Source organism: Sciurus vulgaris (assembly GCF_902686455.1).
Source record: "Sciurus vulgaris genome assembly, chromosome: 18".
Taxonomy (NCBI): Eukaryota; Metazoa; Chordata; class Mammalia; order Rodentia; family Sciuridae; genus Sciurus; species Sciurus vulgaris.
The window spans coordinates 15,106,359-15,129,092 of record NC_136479.1 but is presented as its reverse complement, the minus strand read 5'-3'; the positions used below and the strand labels follow the sequence as shown (position 1 = coordinate 15,129,092).

The following is a 22,734-nucleotide window of genomic DNA, read 5'->3' as shown; positions in this document are numbered from 1 at the left end:
GACATGGAAACTCAGCTGCTGCGCTTACAGCCATTTCTGTGTGCACACGCCTCATCACTTACTTGGGATATTACACACAACAACTGGGAAATTCTGAAAGAAATACCTTGGCTGCCTGTGACTTCAGTGGTAGCATTTCTTTAGATCAGTTGATTTTGTTTGCTTATAATTTACTATCTTTGCTCAAAAAAAAAAAATGTCTTTATCAGTACAGCAAATCAGGCAGGTACTCACTAAAATTATGGCTTCTGACAGCAGGAGGTGGTCAGACGTGTCTCCCAGAAGAGCAGTCCTGAGACTTGATTTTCCACCTTTGCTTTGGACTTGGTAATAGCCAGTGAGTAAAGAAGTAGTGTGACAATCAGAAGCAAATGTGCCCAGAGTGATTTCTTTTCTTGATTGGCGAAGACTCTTTGGAAGGAGGAGCAGGAACTCAGGGCTAAATTTACATCGAAAGTTTATGCAATCCTTGGCAGTCCTGCTTACAGGTAATGATTATATACAGGGGCAGGCTTTTAGCAAGCTGGGAAAGCAATTTATTCATAGGTAGGACAGTGCCCAAGAAGGTTCTGGAAGGGTTAGTCTTGTGAAGGGACAAAGGAAGTTCTCAGAAGGAGGAAAGAACAAATGAGAAGACGTGGAGGTATTTGAAATGGAAAAAAAAAGAAAAAGAAGTTGAGGGGTGTGTATGGGTTAACCTAGGCCTCAGCAAGCCAGTTGCTTTGTGGATCTGTTGAACTGGTCAGGACTAAACATAAACGCTGAAGTCACTCCTGTACTCCTCAGTTCACTGTAAATAAAATCCAAGTCCGCATGTAGACTACAAGAAGCTGTATGATGGGGCACAGGGTCCTCTCTGCCCACAGCCTGCACTTCCTCCTCTGTGTCACTCTACTGCAGACTCATCAGCACTCTGCCTTTTCTCAAACAAACCATGCATGTTCCAGCCTTGGGCTTTGTTGAACCCCCTCTACCTGTAACTCTTCTCTGAGATACCCGCTTGGCCACATCCCATCAAAGAGGTCTTCCTTAATACATTTTCTAAAGTAGAAATCCTCATTCTCCCCGCCTCTTTAGCCTGCTTTAACTTTTTACATCTCTTCTCACCACCTTTGAAAGTAAGAACTTTGTTTTATTTGCTGATGTATCATTATTGCATGGAATAGCTATTAAAAAATTTTAGGCACTCAGTAAATATTTGATGGATATATGAACAAATTTTTCTTTCAATGACATGAGGTAGAAACCCAATTTGAATTCTCTTAAATAAAGAGAGGAATTTATATGTCATTTTTTTTGTTTTAGGAGTTTTTTGTTGTTAATATTCCTTAGGATTTTCTATGTAGATAATGACATTATCTATAAATAGAGAGAGTTTTACTTCTTCCTTTAGAATCTACATGGCTTTTACTTTCTTTTCTTGCCTTATTGCACTGGTTAGCACCAGCATTATGTTGAATAAGATTGATGAGAGCAGAAATCCTTGCCCTATTCCTGATATTAGAGAGAAAATATTCAGACCTTCATAATTAGGTCCAATGTTAGTGGTAGGTTTTTCTTTTCTTTTTTAATTATATAAGAATCTTTACCTGCAATATTAATGTATTTTGTTTTATTCTATTATCAATACTTGTTTTAAACTTTACTAGCTTTTTTTTTAAACTTTGTTTTTTAGTTGTTGATGGGCTATTTATTTATTTGTGTGGTGCTGAGAATCAAACCCAGTGCCTCAATATGCTAGGCAAGTGCTCCACCACTGAGCCACAACCCCAGCCCAACTGTAGGTTTTTTGTTGAGTTGAGGAAGTTCTCTATTCTTATTTTTCTGAAAATTTATCGTGTAGAGGTAGCAAATTTTGGCATTTTTCTGCATCAGTTAATGTAATCATATGCTTTTTTTTTTCTTCTTGCTCTTTGTTAATAAAGTGAATTTGCTTCCCTGGAATAAACCCAACTTAATTGTATATGATTCTATTCATATATTGTTGAATTCTATGTTTATGTGTCCTTCTCAAATTTGAAACGTTTTCAGCCTTATTTCTTGGAGTAATTTTCTGCCCCTTCATAGATCTTTTGTGATAATCCCACAGGTCCCTGAGGCTCCTCCCCAAATCCCATTTTAGTTCCATTCTCTTGTTCAGGTTGAGCGATTTCTATTGTTCTAGCTTCCAGTTCACTGAATTTTTTCTTAAGCTTTTTTCATTCTGAGGTGGATCCCGTTAGAGATAGGAAAAAAATGTTTTTCCTACTCTTACACACCACTCAACACAACAGGATTGTTCCTTGCCTCCCCCGACTCACCAAGCAATTCTCCAGCACACACCAGCTGGGTGTCCTTTACTTCAATTTAATTCTACATTAACTACCTGAAGATAGTGGCAGATCCCACAGATTAAGAGCTCAGTACCAGAAGATTGCCCCCTACTTCAGATGCCAATTGCAAGTCTCAGATTATAACTTTTATTACTCACCGTAACCTGTATTAGATTGGGGTCCCTCTGATTCCTTCCTTGGGTACAATTAATTTGCTAGAATGGTTCACAGAACAACAGGAAACACTCTACTTAAATCTATTCATTTGTTTTAAAGGATCCTGCAAAGGATGCAAATGAATAGCCAGGTGGAAAAGAGGCATAGGGTGAGATATGGGAGAAGGGGTACAAGGCTTCTTGTGCTTTGTCCTTCCCGAACCTCCTTATTGTTCAGCTATCTGGAAATCCCCCAAATCCTATCCTTTTGGGGTTTTATGGAGGCTTTATTACACAGGCATGATTGATTAAATCATTGGCCATTGACAATCAACTCAACCCTCAGTGAGCTTCTCCTCCCAGGAGATGGGAGGATCATGTGGGATGTGAGGAATGGTACAATTTGATTTCCCTGGCAAACAGTCCAAGTTCTATGGCTACCCAGTAGCTCTTAGTCACCCGGCATCTCACTAGCATACAGAAATGCAGTTCTCACATAAGAGATCCCAAAGGGTTAAGAGTTGTGTGCCAGGAAACAGAACAAATACCAAATATATATTTTACATTATCACACTTATCCACTGAATTTTTAAAATTTCTTTTATTGAATTTTTGGTTCTAAAATTTCTATGTGGTTCATCTTGATATATTCTCTTTCTTTGCTGAGGCTTTGTTCTTTTCATTCTTTTTTATTTGTTCCAAGCTGATTGATTGATTGATTGATTGTGGTACTGGGAATTGAACTCAGGGGCATTCTGCCACTAAGACATATCCCACATCCTTTTTTATTTTTCATTTTGAGACAAGGTCTTGCTAAGTTGCTAAAGCTGGCCTCCAAACATGATCCTCCTGATTCTACCTCCTGATTTTTCTGGGATTACAGGCATGCACCACCGTGCCCAGTTTGTTTCAAGCATATTTGTAATTGCTTGTTGAAGCTTTTTTGTAATGGCTTCTTTAAAATCTTTATCAGATAATTCTAGCATCTTTGTCATCTTGGTGTGGGCTTATTTTGACTGTTCATTCAGTTTGAGATCATCCTGGGTTCTTGTTGTGTAGAGGAATTTTCAGTTAAATGTGGAAATTTTTCTGTTACCTAATAAGATCTGGATCTTACATAAATCTTATGTTTTTGCTGGCTTTCTTGGTGCTGCTCTGACAGGGGAAGGACCACCTCATTAAGGCTGAGTGAACATACAAACCCAAGTTCTATGCTTAGCTTTCAATGACACCTGAGTTGAGGGAGCTCCTTGTTCTGTGGACTCTGCTGACACTAGTCTGTTCCATTTTTACCTAGCCTTCTCTGCTACCATCCCATCAAAGGTATTGTGGCACCTCAATTTATATACTCATAAGGGTAGTAGAAGTATAAGCCTCTCAATCTACCTTTCCTGGAATAGGTTGGGATAGGTGAGTCCATTTTTTCTGCGTTTCTTTGGCTACAGTAGCTATTATTTAATAGTTTCCTGTTTGCTAAGCTGCTCCCTGATCCTTGGCTAAAGAAAGGTGCTTTTTTGTGGAGGAAGGGGGGCTTCTCTTGTTTGTATCCATTGACATCTCCAGTTTTCTGATTTCTTTAACTACAAATTCTAGAATGTACAAGTCAAAAAGAAAACCTAAAGAACTCACAGCTGTGTTGCTCCTTGGGGATCAATGTCCATGGTCAGTCTGCCTTGCTTTCTACAACATTCAGAGTCTTCTTATGTTTTATATTAATGTCCAGAAATTTTAGTTGTATTTAGCAGGAAAAATAGGGAAAAGTATGTCTATTACATCTTCCCAGAATTAGAAGCTCTCTCATTTCACTTCTTGAGATTAGAATAAAATTTATAGCAAAACCAGACAAGAACACCAGTGAAAAGAAAATCAAGAACTATGATACTCTCCGAGCATAAATAAGAAATCCAAAATAAATTATCAAAAAACTAAAATCATTGACACATAAAAACCAGAAATTTATTATTACCAGTTTGAGTTTATCCAAGAAGTAAAAGGAGAAAAAAATCACATATTTCAATGAATGTAGAAAAAGAAGTTGATGAATTTCAACAATCATTCATGATAACCCCCATCTTATCAAAAAAGTGAAATGTGCATAGAGGAGAATTTCCTTACTATGGTCAAAGTCCATGATGGGGTTCAGGACATGATGACCACAAATGTGGCACATTGGCATTTGAGGAAATAGGAAAGACAAAAACACTCTGGCCTTTCCTCTACCCTTCTCTCAGGAAGCATGTCATAAGACCCTCATTTGAGATTTCTATGGTTTGAATATGTCCCCCCAAAGGTCATTTATTAGAAACTTAATCTCCAAATTCATATGTTAATGGTTTTAGAGGTAGGGCCTCTGAGCAGGAATTAGGCTTAGCTGAGGTCAAGAGTGTAACTGCCCCTTATGGCTTTGTAAGAAAAGGAAGGAGACCAAAGCAAGCATGCTTACTCCGTCTTGCCATGAGATGTTCTCAGCTATGTTACACTGCAGTAAGAAGGTCCTCATCAGGAGCCAGCTCCCTGTTCATGAAATTCACAGTCTCTAGAACCTGAACTAAATAAATCTCTCTTCGTTAAAAATCACCCAGCCTCAGGTATTCTCTTATAATAACTAAGACAGCAAAATGCCTTCCCTAACACACAGAGGAAAGGAACATCCTTATTTCTGAAGACACAGGGACATAAGGAAGAATCTAACAAACAGACCTTGCTAAGTTATCTTCAGTTTAGTTTCATTAGATCATACCCCTGTGTCCAGTCACACTTCTCCATGGGTAGCTACCTCTTCACCAAATCTAGAATAAAAATGTACAAGTTTACCTGTTTCATTGGGTCTCCAAAGGGTTCCATGCCACATAGAACTTATATTAAATAAATCTATATGCACCTCTTTGGTCAGTCTACCTTTTGTTTTAGGGACCTATTTACCTCATTATGGGTAAGGAAAAGATAATCTTTTTTTTCCCTTACATTGACAGCATTACAAGTCTTTCTGCTATTGGTATAATTGCCTGTTCTATTTTTCTCTGTTCAAATTGCTCACCCTTTGTAGATCTTGATGTCTCAGGACTCCTGCTAAAGCCAACATAATGGCAGGCCAACTCCTGGAAAATACTCACCAAGTCACGGCCCCACTGGATTTTTTCAAATAATTTCTGATCTGCCTGAAGCTCTGGTTTTTCAATGACCTTCTTGTTGCTCAAACTGCCCTACAACCTATGAACTTGCTCTATCAGCATAGCTGTCAAATACACCCGCTGATGAGGGAATGACTTTCTGGGACAAATTCATTCCAGCAATATGGGATCTCTGATTATTAACTTGAAAGTTTTTTTTAAACGAGTTTTAGTTGTCAATGGGCCTTTATTTTATTTATTTATATGCAGTGCAACAATCAAACCCAGTGCCTCACATGCTAGGCAAGTGCTCTACCACTGAGCTACAACCCCAGCCCAAGTGGAAAACTTTTGATTAAAAGGGGGAAATGTCAAGGAAAAAAATAAAAATGAAGTAATTTGGGGCACTTAAAATATAATTGGGAGGCCATCATTAATCAGACCTCAGACGTGTCACAGCTGATCCTCTGAACTGGGTTGTCTGCCCAACACGTTAATCTTTGGGCTGAAGCAAAACATTCTGTCTTAATTCTTTCTTTAATAAAATTCATTAACTTCAGCCAGAGATGTTTCGGTGGTGTTAGTTCTGTATCAGGTCTTTGCCTGAAGCACAGTATGTCCTATTGCTCTAGAGAGCTTTTCTTTTGTTGTTTTACCTCAGGATTTTTCTCAGTTGCAATTTGTATCATCATTTTTTTGGTAGCTGTTCGTGTGAATGATCTGTCTGAACTCTAATGTTTCATTTCCAGATCTCCTTTCTGTTACTGATCCCCACCCCGCATTCTCATGATCACACTATGCTTTCTCATTACCACAAACAGTACCACCTCCAAAATCTGTTTCAACACCCCACTTTTGGCTAGCTCCTCCTGCCTTCTCAGTTCATGGTTCTCTAGCCCCTTCATCATGAATATTCTTCTGGTTCACTAAAATCTCCAGTACATTGAGTTAAACCTCACCTCCTGTATACCTCCACTGACCTCTTGTCCAGCTTGGATTCCATGAACTACTTAGCTCATTGGCATAATCATCTGGAAAAACCCAGCTCTGCAAAACTCTAGGATAGCTTTCTGCCTGAGAAGTAGCTTGACATGGCTCTGGAGAAATGCTCTTAGGGTCCTAATGGTACTCGTTGATGGTCCTAAACTGGTTGATGGCTACTCTTGTTAAAAGATAAACTAAGGCACATTACAACTTTAAATGGTTTATTTGAGCCCACAGCACTTTATGATTTGGGAAGCTCCAAATGAGAAGTGGTTAGGGGTTCCACCCATGGAACATGCAGGGAAGACTTTTATAGGGTAAATGTGGAAACCAAGCAAAATAAATTATTCATTTGGTTAAAGTCGGAGCAGTTGCCTTATTTGGACTATCTCTGTGGGAAGTTCAAGATAGTACATTTGCTATGGTTTGGATCTTGAAAGTTCCTCAAAGTCCCTTGTGTTAAAGGGTGTGTCATGAGCTGCTGGCACTATTGGGAAGTGGAGCCTAGTGGGAGGAAGTTTGGTCACTGGGGATGTTCCCTTGAAGGGAATATTAGGACCCCAGTTTCTTCCTCTCTCTTTGACTCTTACTTCCTGGCCTCATGAGGTGAGAACCTTCCTCTGCCACCTGCTTCCACCATGATGAAGTACTGTCTCATTTCAGCCCACATTGAATGGGGCCATATCACCATGAACTGAAACCTCCAAAACTGTGAGCCAAAACAAACCTTTTATCCTTTAAACTGATTGTCTCATGTATTTTGTCACATTAACGGAAAGCCGACTCAAACAATACTAATGCCCAGTTGGTTGCCTGTGACTAGCTAAGCTTATGCTTTGTTTTTCTTTAAAATTCTGAAATTAGGTTTCAGTTTGCTTGTATAAGAATCCTGGGTGTTAGAACTGCCTCAATCTAATGTCCTTTCATTTAATTATTTTAACACACTTTAACTTCCCGACTGCCAAATATCTAAATGGACTGTCCCTGGTGTCTGATAAACCCACAACAATTCTATAGTTGGAGATTTCACACTTTCCCAATTTCTTTAAGCCTTTACTTCTCCTCCCCTACCCATTATTTCACTGAGATTTGTAAGTAGTTGGAAAACAATGTTCTCAACCCTCTACCACCTACTTGACCACTACTTCTATAACTCTGCATCCTTTCCAGTGGTGAGGGATGAATTGCCCAACTTGGCCACCATTTCCACTGTATGCTTGACATCATCTTCTCTCTCCTAATCAAAAACATTCCTCCTCTAATAACTCCTTTGTCTTGCATCATCACTTGCAGAGATCTGGAGGTGGGTCTTGGGATTAGCCTATTTAAGTTAAAACAGGGAAAAAAGACACCTGGAATATTCTCTGGCTTTCCTAGATTTCTGTCTCACCACCACTAGACAAGGTTGGCTAAATCTTTTCTCAAACGTAAAAATAGTTTGAAGTTTTGATGACTCCCCCCAGACAATTTAAACAATAACAAGACATATTTCAAAAAAGAAAAACATTTTTGTAAACAGTTCTATAGGAAAAAAGGACAAAGTTTTATATAGAATAGTGTCAGTCATTTTGTCAGTTACATACAGGTAAAATAACTTGAATTCTATTTTATGTACATTTTGTAAGGAGAAAGTAAGATGTAATTCATGGTGTTCTGGCCGGAAAACAGAAGCCTGACCTCTGGTCCAGAATTTTCCACTGATGCCAAGAAAGTAACAGACCTGGTCTTCCTGCTAAGATCTGATTCCAAACTCCTGTTCTCTTTGCTACATTATGAGGCCTGCTCTCTTAATTTATCTGAAGGACAATGTCATAATCTCCTTGGACAACACAGTACTAATAAGGATAGAAAAGACATTCTGAAGACACTCTAGATACCCAGTGCAAGGTGTGCTAGGCTGCAGAAGCAAATCCAAAGCTCAGAGACCCAAGTCCCGAGATGTTCCTGTTTGATGGGCTTTCCTGGGTGATTCTCCTGCAAGCACACTCAGAGGTTCTTCCCTCCCCCAGACCTCCTAGAAGTCCTGTTTGGATCACTCAGAAATCAACCAGCTGACAAGAAGCAGGAGCCAGAGGGAGGGAGGAAGGAAAAGAGTGTGTGAGGGAGAGAAAGAAATCAGCTATCCCATGAAATTAGGCCTGAAAGTAGCTTGTATTCTCTGCCCTCATTTCAGTGGCTTTATTCTCATTTCCAGGGGGTGGACAAATTAACGTAGCTGTGGATCCAGGAAAAAAGAGAAATACTTTGGTGTACACCTACGTCAAGGAATGACACTTCATTTTAACTTACAAAAATTATGCATGCATATGGTCAAAAGATACAGAACGGTGTCAGATAAATGTGTTGCAAAAACAAGCATTGTGTGCCTGTGTGTAGGAGGAGTGGTAGGTGGGATGGATAAAGGTAAGTAGTTTTTTAAACAAGTTTAAACTCAAACTATTTTTTTTTTTTCCAATTTCTGTTTTCCCCCTTTGTGTATCTAATATCCCTTTTCATGATGTCATGGGATATTCTGTAACTTCCGGCTACGTCCAGTTATTAAAAAAGTGTGCCCATTCAAAAATTTTAATCTCGAATTTGGTATCCATTGCACTTGTTCTCATCTCTCCGGCATGGGCTGAGGGGGACTTCTGGGGACTTGCAATGGCAGGTGTTTGTTCACCGTTTTGATCCTCCCACTCCAGCACCTGGAATGGAGTCACATGTCCCTACCTGTCTCCAACATCTTTTCCCATTCCTTCTGCTAAGCTCTAGATCCTCCACTGTTGAGGGTAAAGGAAAGAGACTAGGATAAGGGGGCTTACTCGTTGGGTGTGACTTTAATCCTGCCTGCGGGCTCTACCTTTCCAGTATCTTGTGTGTGGGGGGGTCCCTGTGAAGCACCAGATATTCACCTGTCTTTGGAACACCCTATCTGGGGTTGCAGACCTCTCCTCTGTTGTCCTCTACAGGACAGAGGGGTGTGAAATCAGTCTCTTCCTGCAGCCACCTCTAACTTTTAGGAGGGAGGCCCTTGTTGACTCCCTCTGCAGAGGGAGTCTCTCCTCCCTCCAAGCTTCTTAAGTGAGCAGAAAAGCAGGCTGGTGTAGTCAGAGTAACAGGACCAGTTGAGTCACCTTTCTGCAAACTTGGAGAGTAGTGTTTGTTGACAGTTCTCTTTAGAATGTCAGGGGCAGAGGATTAGTACCTCTTAATCCTTAGCTTTGGGCTTTAGTCAAGAACTGCAGAAAAAATAACCTCACTACCATCATGTGTACACACACGCACACACACATGATTAAAACATAGACATATATATGTGTATTACGCACATATATACTCTTTTAAATGTTTTTTTAACTTTTTTTATTAAAATCTTTTTTATTTTTACAGACTTCATTTTGATTCATTGTACACAAATGGGTTACAACTTTTCATTTCTATGGTTGTACACAAATGTAGATTCACACCATTCATGTAATCATACATATACACAGGGTAATACTGTCATATACTCTCTTTTAAAACACCAATTGGCTCATAACTATACATATCTCACTTAGACCCCTCCCTACCCCACTTTACAAAATGTATCTTGTAGACCTTTCCATGTTAACACATTTGGATATAATAAGGAGTCTGGTGGGTACTGAGAAGCAGTTAGGAGTGGCCGGAAACACTTCAAAGCAAATTGACCAATATAAAAAGCTTATGTCTTAACCTCGACTTCTAAAAAATAAAAATTATACCCACCAAACTTTCCAATTGCCAACATCTACAACAAAGACATAGCAGCTAATATTTATTGACTATTTGTATGTATAATAGACTTGAATTATTTTATTCAATACAATGACCTATAAGATACATATTACAACTATTCCCATTTTACAAACAAAGAGCATGAGGGTTAGACTGGTTAACTTGCCAAAGGTCATAGAACTTGGGAAATGATGAATTTATTTAAATCTAGGAGTGTCTGACTCAATTATAGTCTTAATTTGTCTCTGTGTTCATCTATGTCTTAAATGCTATATTCTCTTTGGCTTTTCTCCAACTTTTAGTTTAAATGTAAATTATTCAACCTGAGAACTCATGTAACCCATTCTCATTAGCTGCATCTGTGCCAAAAGCACTTCTAAACTCCAGGTACCATGGACTCTTGAACATTCATCTACTTTAAGTTAGTGTTTATCCAGCACCAGCATTATGGATTGGGAGATTATGCATTCCATATGATTTGAGTTGTAAATGGAAGTATTTCTCTCTAACTTACCAAACTATCTGAGATTCTACCACTAGGGATTCATTCCTTGGAGCACTGACTGAAGAAGTCGTCAGAAGAAGCAGGAGGATGATCTAGAAGTTTCCAACAAAGTAGAACTAAACCATAAAACTATTACAATTACAACAACATTTCAGCATAGATTATTTAACCAAACCTCAAACAGGTGGGAAAGATGTACCCACAAAACACCAGGAAAATTTTTACGGAGAAAGACTTATGCTTGTGTAGATAGAATATAAAATGGAGAAGAACCTGAGAGAGAAAGAGATTCATTCACTTTTGCCCTCAAGAACCTAGATCTACAAAATCCCATGTGAGCCTCAGAGAAACAACACCTGTCAACAATGGGACTCTGGAATTGGTGGGATGAAACAAATTGGAAGTGGCGGGGATAAGGGGTTCAGGACACCCAGGGGGGCCAAGAAGGGTGCACAAGCGCCAGGATGAAGGCAGACCCCAGCTCACGTGGGTTCAGAGCTCGTTCCAACAGGGGAGTCTGGCTTTTGGGTCTTTCACACAGCTGAGGTATGGTGAAAGCTCAAGAGTGACAGTGCCAGCCAAACCACATACCAGTTAAGGACTTGGGATGCCATCCAATCAAAATGTGAGACTGGAGAAGTTGGCACGCAGGTGTTATTTATTTTTCTTTGAACTATTTAAAAAATTAATTTCCTTTTTAGCCTCCTTTCTGAAAGAAATTAAATTTATATATCGTGCATATCAAAGGACCATTAAAATAAGAGATTAGGAGACAGATAAGGAGGTTTGGGGATTAGATTGAGGATGATATTGACTTCCGTGAGTCACAACCAAACTCCCAGATGGCCTTTTTTTTTTTTTTAATTTGAACCCAGGGAAGCTTAATCACTGAGCCACATCCTTGGCTCTTTTTTATATTTTATTAGAGACAGGGTTACTTAGGGCCTTGCTAAGTTGCTGAAGCTGGCTTTGAACTTGCAATCCTCCTGCCTCAGCCTCCCAAGTCACTGTGATTACAGGCGTATACCACCGAGACCAGTCTGAATAGCTGTTTTTAAGTCCATACGGACTAGACAGTGAATTTGACCTAAGTTCTTAACATGCCTGATCTTATTGAATTCTCCTAATAATTTGTGATGTGGATGTTGTTATTATTATCTTCATTAATTTCTTAATCCAGTGAAGAAAACGAAACTTGGCTTGGGTAATTCTCTGACTCCCACAGCCAGGACATGACAAAACCAGGATTTGAACTTGGTTTGACTTTAGACTCTGGGCTTAAAACCACACAACTCTAAAGGCAGCAGGTATTGGGAATTAAGTCAGAAGGAGCCCAGTGTTCAGTGTTAAGACATCTGTTCGCTATAGTTGCTGGATAAGACACAAATAAGACAGAAAATCCAGGTTGGAAGCAAGGTCAGAACAAGAGAAGGATCCTACCTGTATTTGGGGTCAGGCAGAATTCTGGACTGAATATACAAGGTAACCTAGGTGCCAGTAGTTTTGAAGATAAGGAAGAAAGAGGGAAAGGGAATCCAATTTACCCTTTCCAGTCTGTAATCCCGTGTAAACATGTGAAATGGGTTGGTTAGAATCAAGGCCAACTTCCTCAGAGAACTTTATGTACTCTAGAAAGTGCCAAGTGTTCCTTTTTGTAACGCCAGCATTTTTTCTTACAAAACATCCACCTGCATAGGAGCCAGAAGAGAGTTTACAAAACACATTGTAGTCCTTGGTGCCCAGTGATAGACACCAGGCCGTTGTTTATGACTGGCAGGTAACCTAAGGAGGTGAAATTCACACACGTAGGAACTTTACATAAATGTGGTCCAACATTACCAAGGACACCTCTCAGTGAAATAATGACCTAGTCATGAGGGATAATCAAGAATAACAAATGCTGAGTTATTTAGAGCTGCAATAAGAGCCTGTTTCAGGGGAGGGGGTTGAATTGAAGCAACATTGGCAGTTGCTCAAAACAAGGGAGGCAATACATGTATATGTATCCTAACACATAGATGGGGGGGGCTAATCAGCTAACTGGGATATTTCTGGCACAGTCAGCAGCCCTGAAACAAAATGTTCTGATTTTTTCGTTTGCCTCCTGACTGACAACTTCAGCAGGCAGTAGTTCAATATGTGCAAGTACTCAAACGCTCCATCTTTCATCTGTAGTCTATCCTCTACTATCCTCAGGACAGGGTAAGTGTGTAAGCAACTGAAAAATCCATCCAGAACTGGGAGAGGTTTGGGGTCCGATTTATTATTTTTTTTTTTAGGGTTTAAGTGAGATTGGAATCATAACAAGAGAGATTTGAATCATAGCAAGAATGAGTCCTTGGAGTAGACAGGAGGAACAGTTGTGCAAGACCAAAGCTCAAATCAGGGTAAATAGTTGCAAAAGATTGAAACACATTGTTGCTGGGAAAGGGTGAAAGTCCAAAGTCCAGAGCCCTCACCACATTGTCCTCCTTTCTCTCTGGGGGTTGTTATTCCCCTTTTTCTTGGGGGTTGTTACTTTTCATATTGTTCAGTAATAATACTTTTGGAAATAGTGGTGGATTTGGATTTAGAACTAAAGGTTATTGGCAGTGAGTGCAATGTCCATCAGATTAACTCTTAGGATTTTGTAGGAGATCGAATCTGGTAACAACTTTGTACCAAAAGGGTGGTTTGCGTGAGAATGACAAACATTCACTCCTCCTGAACACATTCATCAAAAGTGGCATCTTTTCAATAATCAATAGGAGAATGTCATGCTGAGCAAAATAAGCCAATCCCCCCAAACCAAAGGCCAAATGTTTTCTCTGATATGTGGGTGCTAAGTCACAATAAAGGGGGGAGGGCACGTGCTAAGGAAGAATAGTTACTTTAGGTAGAGGGCATAGGAAGGGTAGTAGAATGAATCAGACCACATTACCTCTGTACATATACGTTTGCATGACCAATGTGATTCTACAGCATGTATAATCAGAAAAAGGGTAAAATGTGTAATGTATAAAGCTGCTCCCCCGCCTATCAGGCGCAGTAATTGTCCCCGCCTCCCAACCACTTGTCAATCTGGGAACATCCTAGCTAGCTATTGGTTCATCAGTCAGCTTGCAAGTGTCCTTCTCCCATATTGGTCCCCTGGTAACCCTGCAGAATTCAACTGTTTAGCTTCCCCCGCCATTTTTTCCCCATTCTTCTGTCTGTCTTCACTTTTCTCTATCCTCCTGGCTTTCCACTCTCTCTAGCGGGCACCCTTTCTCTTTCCTTTCTCTTTTCCTCTCATTTTCTCTTACCCTGCAGGGAGACATTCTGTTTGCTTAATAAATTCCCTTATGTGATTTCCCCATGTCTGGCGTGGTTCCTTGGAATTTCCTTATAAAATGTACCCCACTTATGTATATCAAAGTGCATAAATGTATTCTACTGTCATGTTCAACTAATTAGAACAAATTTTTAAAAGTTACACTCAGTACCAGCCAACATTCTTGGTTGTAGGTCAAACAAACATTCTGGCAAATTTGGGCGCGTATGAACTTTACTGGAAAGCTTTTGGATACTTGACACAGTGATCCGGAGGGCTTTAGGACCCCGTGCAGCACCCAAGGGGACCCGGAGGCGGGCGGCGGGTGATGCTACCGCGCACATATGACGTTATCAGCCGGCGCCAGCCAAGGCGCGGCCGCCGAGAAACGGCGAGAAACACGTTTCTCGCTGCCTCAGCTCCACGCGCCATGGCGGAGCCGGCCCAGCAGCCCCCTCAGCCCAGCGGCGGGAAGCGCAAAGGCAAGGCTCAGTACGTGCAGGCCAAGCGCGCTCGGCGCGGCGACGCCGGGCCGCGGCAGCTGGAGCCCGGGCTGCAGGGCATCCTCATCACCTGCAATATGAACGAGCGCAAGTGCGTGGAGGAGGCCTACAGCCTGCTCAACGAATACGGCGACGACATGTACGGGCCCGAAAAGGTAGCGCTCCTGGGCTCGCCAGCCTGCCGGCCTTTGGGGGGGAAGGAGGGACTTGGGAAGGCCGGCTGCCTTTGTGCGCGTGCGCGCGACTTGCCGCGGGAGCCGGGCGGCGGGGGCGTGGCCTCGCCGGAACCCGCGCCCTCCTGTCTCCTGCGGACTCCGGGCCTGTGGGTGTTTTGCTTGACGTGTTGCCAGTCACCCTGGATTTCCTTCCCATCTTTAATCACAGTAGCTCCCTTTTATTGATGGCTTCCTGCAGGCCAAAAGATGTGCCGAAGAAGTTTCAAAACACGTTCTTTGCACGACAGCCCTGTGAAGTTGACTAATAATGTATTTATTTGTCTGTGAAGTCGTGGGTTTGATAGTAATGCTATAGTAATGCTAGTTATTTCCCAAATGCACATATAATACATTTAAAAAACATTTTTTGCTGAGTCTGACTCCGAGCTCGGGATCCTCCTGCCTTAGCCTCCCTAACTGCTAAGATTACAGGCCTGCACCACTGCACCTGGCTACATTTTTTTTTTTCCCAACAAATACTACCTGAAATTTCACTACCTTTTGGTAGTGTCATGATTTTATTGACTCAGAATTTGAACCAATATACACATACACACCCTGAGGAATAAAGTAAAGAAGAATAGTACAGAGGGCCTCATTGTTTTCTGGCTCTGGGACCTGGGCATGGGCAGAGTATTTAATTCTGCTGAGCTTTATTAAAAAAAAATAAATAATAATAATGGTAGTACTTTGGCTAGGAAGTTGCATAAGTATGTAAAGTACATTCTGGATATATAAGGTTTCCTTAAATGTGCACAATTAGTGTTTGATTGGCAGTCTCTTTGTTAGGGTGGAACACTGGGCAACAGGTGAATGTCTTCGCTATACTGGTACCTTGAGCAAGTTCTCGAAAACTCTGTGCTCTTTTCCTTAGTAGAACAGGAGTAAAGGTTCTTTAATTCTGTTAAGTATTTGGTTCTAATCTTACCAAGAGAAGAGTCAGACACAAAGATATCTAGAGATGGTGTTAAGGTCCACCCTGACAGGCTTCATCTGATGAGCACATTTTCCTCGGCCAGACTGTCAAGATCCTTTTGGAAAAAAAAAAAAAAAAAAAGATCCTTTTGAAAATATTTTCAAATGATACCACGGTCTGAGGGAACGCCCTTCTTCCTTCAGAGTTTGGAGGGAGTGTTAGTCAATCTCTTAATAAAATATTTTATTGTCAGTATTAAGCCATCTGCCTCCAGGGGTTTCACATAAAGTTAATTATAGTGTTTGAACATGAGCTGTTGTGTCATTTCTTCCTATTGGTTTCATGTGAACAGTTTACGGACAAGGATCAGCAGCCCTCTGGAAGTGAGGGAGAAGACGATGACATGGAAGCTGCCTTGAAGAAAGAAGTTGGTGATATTAAGGCTTCTACAGAGATGAGGCTAAGAAGATTCCAGTCAGTGGAGAGTGGAGCAAATAATGTAGTCTTCATCAGAACACTTGGGATAGGTGTGTCTATCTTACACCCCCTAAGGTTATTGATCCTACGTATTTGGACAACTCCCTGTCTCAGAGAACACTGGCTACAAAGTAGCTTCATGGGCATGGGTCTTTTAATCACTTGATTGCAATCTTTCTAGACCAAATTAGCAGCAGGGAATGGAGAGGTAGAATGAGGCGGTGTGGATAGCATTGTCTTAGGAGTGGAAGCCTGGCTTTGCCACCGTTTCCTTTGTGTGTAACTGTAGGCAGGATAAGAGCGCATGTTCTGACTGCTACTCAGCTCCAGCCAATAGTTGCCATTTGGGGAAGCAGAGCCAGATTTTGTGTTGGAAATCTGGAGAAGTTCTTGGATTTTAAAATGAGATCAGCAAAAACTTAAAAATATTAAAAACATTGAGCATCCCCACAGAGACTTGTAGATAGCCTGACCATGCAGCCCGAGGACCACCACTTAATGATAATGCACTGCAGTGTTCTGAGATTCTTCCCAGGTCTGAGATCTAGACTTATGTATTCATTAGCTGATGTGTTAGTTGAATTTTTTCAGTGACTTGCAGATTTTTTTTTGTAAGAAGGTTACTGTTTAATGTCTGTTACTCCGATAGTTGCTACTGTTATAGGAAAACAACAGTAGGGTTTTGTGTTTTTCAAATCAGGGCATCAAAAACATTAACTCCAGAATCTACATGAATAATTATTTTTAGCAGAAGTAGAAATGATGAAAAGTTAAAATATCAGATATAATGTGGGCACTGAAGAAATACTACTTGAAAAAACTTGTTTGTTCTGTGCTGATTTCTTTTGTTTTCTTGTAGAACCTGAGAAATTGGTGCATCATATTCTCCAGGATATGTACAAAACCAAGAAAAAGAAGACTCGAGTTATTTTACGAATGTTACCCATCTCAGGCACATGCAAAGCTTTCTTAGAAGATATGAAAAAATATGCAGAAACATTTTTGGAGCCCTGGTTTAAAGCTCCAAACAAAGGGACATTTCAGATTGTTTATAAATCTCGAAATAACAGTCACATGAACAGAGAAGAAGTTATCAAAGAGCTGGCAGGTATGTTTCTCTTACTGATTTTATGTAGGTAAACACTTGTTTTTTCCTTTTTTTGGTACCATGCCCACGGGTGCCTAACCACTGAGCCACATCTCCAGCCCTTTTTATATTTTCTTGAGAGATAGGCTCTCACTAAGTTGCTTAGGGCCTCACTGAATTGCTGAGGCTGGCTTTGAGCTCAAAATCCTCCTACCTCAGCCTCCCAAGTTGCTAGGATGACAGGCATGTGCCACCATGCCCAGCAAGAATTTCTCTTTTAACGTTTAAGGTTTACATTTTTTAGCATAGATCAAGTATATTAAAATATCAAATTTGTGACAAGATGTTAAATATGAGACTTTCTGATAGTCCTTTCCAAACAGGTTTGGAATTTTCTTTAAGGAAAAAAGTACATTTGTCTCTGTGTACCTATGGGAGATTGTTTCCAGTATTCCCTACGGATACCAAAATGTGGATGCTCAAGTCCCTTTTATAAAAAGGTGTAGTGTTTGTATGCAACCTGTGCACATCTTCCATATACTTTAAGTCACCTCAAGATTACTTAGAATACCCAGTTCAACATAAATGTGTAAACAGTTATACTGTGGTTTATAACAACAAGAAAATAGCAATTTCAAAAGTCTGTATATTCAGTACAGATAGTTTTTTCCTGAATATTTTGATCAAAGGTTTGTTGAATCTATAGATGGCAGACCCACAGATAGGAGGGCCCATTGTATACTTATTAAATGTCTCAGAATTTCATTCGTATTTATTTATTGAAAGAATTCAAAGAATTTGATTCAGGTTCACATAAAAGAGGACTAGTATACATTGTGTTTTAACAAATCTCCAATAGAGAGTAACGAGAAGTTTTGTTTGTATCCATCAAACTTAGTGGTATCCCTCTCAACCTAAATGTTTTCCTATTTTTTTTTTACAGGAATAGTGGGTAGCCTCAATTCAGAAAATAAGGTGGATCTCACCAATCCCCAGTACACGGTGGTAGTAGAAATCATCAAAGCTGTCTGTTGCCTGAGTGTGGTGAAAGATTACATGTTGTTCAGAAAATATAATCTCCAGGAGGTTGTGAAGAGTGCTAAAGACCCACCACAGCCCCACTCAAAGCTAGGAAATGGGAAAGAAGCAAAATTGGAACCTGAAGCCAAATTAAATCAAAAAGACCCCTCAGAAGGAAAAAACAACCAGCAGGTGGTACCAGAGAATAATGAGGAGCTAGAGCAGACAAAACCCAAGTCTGAGTCACAGGTGGTGAATGAGGAAGGAGCTAAACCTGAACTTGCAGATCAAGTCACAGAAGGATCCAAGTCAAATGAAAATGACCACTCATAGGAGGTCATTTTATGTTGGAGGTGGGTTTCCCAGTGGGGTTCTGTGAATGGTACTAGGGTTCCATGTAAAATTATAATATTTTGACCTTGTGCTGCCTAATGCTGGTCTCACAACCCTGTTAGCGGTTTTGTTAGCACTCTTGCAGCCCCTTGGTGGGGTGTACAGGCCCATCTGCTGTCACGAGGGGAGGGTGGTGGGAGAAAGGTGTTGGCTTCTTCCTTCTCCAGCCTCCCCATGTGCACTGCCAGCCTGTTGTCTTATGGGAGTGAACAAGCTCTGAGAAACAGAAATCAGAGGGACGTTTTCCTTCTAAGGAAGGAATTTTTATGTGCCACAACTAAGCTATCCCCTGCCATTTTGTTCTAAACATTGCAAAAATGTGGATTTTGTAGGTTAGAAGTGCATTGTTTTGTGATGGTTTATAGTTTTTGTGTTTTTCTTGTTCAGTTATTACATCATTTTTATCTTTTAATAATGTTTGCTGTGAACACATCTTATGGTCCATTGCTGCAGTTTTTGACTGCAAGGTGTGAGCTAGAAGAGGACCATTCCAGGCCTAGACCTACAGGCATTTCTGATAAAGTTGGTGATGAGGAATCCCAATCTCCTAGTATAGCAGGCAAAACAAAGAGGTTCTGTCATTCCAGTGCAAGCTCCTTCTCCAGGGTTTGATATGGATTTATGATCCAAGCTGTCCTGTACACTGTGCCTTGTCTGTGGCATGCAACTTACTAGCAGTTAACTCCATCAATGGTAACTAAATCACAATTATTTGATAAGGATATGGATTACTTTAATGACTTTTGGAATATGAAATCAGAGTAAAGCTTTTGTTCAAAAAAATCACATTCAGTGAAAAGGGTTAGGAAGCAAATTATTTAGGAGCAGACTCTATCCTAGAAAAGAAAAAATTATGTAGTTGGTAAAAATCTAATAAGATCAACACTAAAGTGCAAGGGCAAGTATAAGCAATTGAAATGACTTTTCTCTCAGTTTGATAAGTTGATTTAATGATGATATGTCACATGATGTAAAGAGGTTTTGTGTAGTTGACTGAGAAACAGCAGCCTCTACCTGGGTTGAGTCAACAGATTTCACAACTATTTTTTTTTTTGTTGTTGTAGCATTTGTAAGATTTCTAAATGATAATGAACATAAATGGACAGTTTTTTTTTTTTTTTCTGCTGCTAGAAGTCTCTCAAAACTAAGGCCTATATATATATATATATATTTTTTTTTTTTTTTTTAATTGTAGATGGATACGATACCTTTATTTATCTTTTTATGTGGTGCTGAGGATTGAACCTAGGGCCTCAGACGTGCTAGGCAAGCATTCTATCACTGAGCCACAACCCCAAACCAGGCCAATCTATCTTTAATGTTACATCTTCATACCTAGAAAACTAAAGGCCTCTCTTCTCCTAGTTGCCCCTTATTGGTTGGCTCCATGAGAGTTATGCCTTATTTCAAAAAAAGAAATCCTGATGTTTGCAATAGCACACTGCTTTCTTCACAGAGATGCTGATATCAACAGTGTGAAGATGAAGTTCTCAATAATGCTACAAAAATGGTTAATTTTATTTAAGGTCCATTTATATAAGAATGTTAAGCAAATCCCAAACTAAAACATGGATAAAGAGTACATATATCTCATACTACCTACAGAAACCTGCTGTCTTATCAGAGGAAGAGTTCTTAAAGAATGTGTGAGTGGAAAGGTGGGTTACCAGGGTACTTACAAGAAAATAACAGGACAGGTTTGCTGAATGCTTTGAAAATGAAGAATAGCGATAGAAAGCAGCCTATGTAGCAGAAATTGCCATTGTATATATAATGAAAAAGTTTCTGCAAGATCCTAGAGAAACATTTTTTTTCTTAAAGTGATCTAACTCCAAGATTTAGAAGGAAACGGACTCTGGAAAAGTAATTTTAAAGAGTTGCCAAAGGAACTGTTGAAGTGTTTCTGCAGCAACTTGCACTCGAAAATGAAGATTACAAAAGTGGCAAATCTTCGACCTGAAGGAATGCAAAACCAAATTAAGCAGCATTTCTTCTCCTGTTTTCACTCTGAAGGAAGAAAAAGAACTTCGCTCTGGTCTGACAGCTCAGGACTTCCTTGAAATAAGAGCATTCTACTTTGTGCTCACGCTCATGCCACAAGGGGTTCCTGCAGGGGTCACCTGAATTTGAAAATGTTTTCAAGGGTCCCTCCCAGGTGAAGCGATTGAAAAAGGCTGGTAGAGAGACACCAAGGAACAGTGTAAAATAGGTTGGGAATACTAAGGGGCTATAAAATAATTTGGGTGTTTATTTTAAAGTTTGGTAGTAGTGTAAGTGACAAAGGCTCCCTACATAAGTGACTGCTTATGTAATGGCCAGTCAACATGGGAATGCATGTGTACCCTGAGAGCTCTGCGTGGTAAGCAGACTAGAAGGACCTGGGGGTGGGCAGAGAGGGTGGGCACGACCTTGGTAATGTAGGTGGGGTGGAATGTAGGCATCTTCAGATGTTCAGGATGTTAACTCAGACGTCTTCCTGAAAGGATGAGTATCGTCAAGAGTCATTTGGGGGAACAGGGAGAATGGGATCTTGGTGCCTTCTTCAGTGGACTTGCTCCAAGACAAAGATTCTTTTGATAGTACAAGATAAAGGGACTTTGGGAATAAGCTGGCCATACAGCTACAGAACAGAAGACTCTGTGGCACTGAATGAGTTCCTTTTGCTTTGTGAAGCTGCTACTCTACAGAATTTTGCTTTGATAGTTTGGGTTTAGTCAATTTTTATGTTTATTTTTATTTGGTAAGACCTGAGTGTGACACAAGCTGTTCTTCCCCAGCTGTGCATACCATGCCTGTTGGGGTCTAAATTCATCCGTGGACAGATTTTTTTTACCATCTGTTTATACATTTGAGCATTTTGTTTATAAATGATGAGATCCAACGTTGGAATCGAATGCTTTTTTTTTTTTTAATTATAGCAGTTAAAAACACTTCAGTTGTGGTTTAATGAACTTGTTTTGCTCTATTGAAAAAAGAATTAAAATTGGCATTTTAAAATGTTTCTTGAAGCTTAAACATGATTTTCAGATGTCACTTTGCTTGTATTTTGCTTTTGGTACAGCCAGATATTCAGCTTGTTTTTCATAGTTTCTGGTATTTTCCAAAAACCAAAATAAATTTGTTCCTTAAAGATTGGTTGGTATTCTGTACCTTTTCTTTCTACCTCTTAGTAAATCTCTTTCTTCATAGTATATATCATTAAAATGTTTACATGTTAAATAATGTATCAAAAAAGTCATACATGGTTCTAAAAAGTAAAGATAGAAAAAAATTATTAGTTACTGTAGATTAAATACTCCTAAATAATCCAAGTTTTAGGTATTTTACAGGATTTGTTCCAAAACAAATCAGCAATATAGTGCTATTGTTAATTTTCCCAAATTCACTTTGGAGTTATTAGGACTCCTCATTTTAACATTAGCATTTTAATCTACCTTCAAATATTAATCTAATAAAAATATTAAGCAGAAGAAATTCTGACTTGAACATTCTCTCAGAATGGCGCTTTAATTAAGCAGGACAAGATAAACAGTTTCACTGTGTGCTATGCTTTTCAAAGTAATCATTTGACCTCTGCTATTTTAAACACCACAAATCATTACCTTTGTTGGTTAAGTCATAACAGTATTCTCAAATATGTTTAGATATTTATTTGCTTCTTTATTTTTTGGCTAAAAGCAAAACAAAAACTCGATTGAATTTTCAACCAGGAAAAATCTTATACATTTTAAGAAAGTAATCACAGAATTTATCAGGGAGCAAATACTAAAAGAGCATCACTGTTATCCTTAAACCTTCAGTTTTCTTATCAAGCTATGCTCGTCCCCATTCTTGGTCTCTTAAAACGTTGCGCTTGATTTTTCCAGTGACTGTCTTTGGGAGTTCTTGAACAAATTCCACCTAATTGACAGACATATTATGAAACACTTAATTCCACCGACTTATCCCACCTGTACTGGGAGAGAGCGCTCATGAAACTCTTGAGGCTGAATTTTAGCTCTGGAGATGGTCTTAGTCTGAGCTC

The 22,734-nt window shown here is 39.7% G+C and overlaps 3 protein-coding genes across 19 annotated transcripts in view; 1 reads left to right on the top strand and 2 right to left on the bottom strand.

Moving 5' to 3' along the window:
- Window positions 1–22,734, bottom strand: part of ACSM3 (acyl-CoA synthetase medium chain family member 3) — a 62,375-nt gene that overhangs the window by 37,255 nt on the left and 2,386 nt on the right. For 6 of the 10 annotated variants that reach the window (XR_013760690.1, XM_079120868.1, XM_079120863.1 and 3 more), the window contains exon 1: window positions 235–434. The gene's annotated coding sequence lies outside the window, so the exon portion shown is untranslated. Of the gene's footprint in view, window positions 1–234; window positions 436–22,734 lie in introns of those variants that run through there. The other 4 variants (XM_079120869.1, XM_079120865.1, XM_079120862.1 and 1 more) reach the window with 2 other exon arrangements.
- Window positions 14,485–21,845, top strand: THUMPD1 (THUMP domain 1 NAT10 acetyltransferase adaptor). Of its 2 annotated transcripts, XM_079120902.1 has the most exons (5): window positions 14,485–14,757; window positions 16,086–16,260; window positions 17,070–17,318; window positions 18,241–18,670; window positions 20,167–21,845. In XM_079120902.1, the coding sequence occupies exons 1-4, from the start codon at window positions 14,530–14,532 to the stop codon at window positions 18,648–18,650; spliced, it is 1,062 nt and encodes a 353-aa protein (XP_078977028.1). In that variant the 5' UTR covers window positions 14,485–14,529; the 3' UTR covers window positions 18,651–18,670; window positions 20,167–21,845. The 2 variants fall into 2 exon arrangements, with proteins under 2 accessions (XP_078977028.1, XP_078977027.1); XM_079120901.1 differs by having other exon boundaries at window positions 18,241–21,845.
- Window positions 20,982–22,734, bottom strand: part of ACSM4 (acyl-CoA synthetase medium chain family member 4) — a 36,073-nt gene continuing 34,320 nt past the window's right edge. For all 7 annotated transcript variants that reach the window (XM_079120877.1, XM_079120875.1, XM_079120872.1 and 4 more), the window contains one exon: window positions 20,982–22,610. In XM_079120877.1, the coding sequence (XP_078977003.1) occupies window positions 22,524–22,610 (87 nt within the window). In that variant the 3' untranslated portion in view covers window positions 20,982–22,523. The remainder of the gene's footprint in view (window positions 22,611–22,734) is intronic.

Excerpts from the sequence above, each read along its gene's own strand:
- THUMPD1 (XM_079120902.1), top strand. The coding sequence starts at position 14,530 with ATGGCGGAGCCGGCCCAGCAGCCCCCTCAGCCCAGCGGCGGGAAGCGC. Across the intron at positions 16,261-17,069 it reads CATCAGAACACTTGGGATAG|AACCTGAGAAATTGGTGCAT; the intron begins GTGTGTCTATCT and ends GTTTTCTTGTAG. Across the intron at positions 17,319-18,240 it reads AGTTATCAAAGAGCTGGCAG|GAATAGTGGGTAGCCTCAAT; the intron begins GTATGTTTCTCT and ends TTTTTTTTACAG.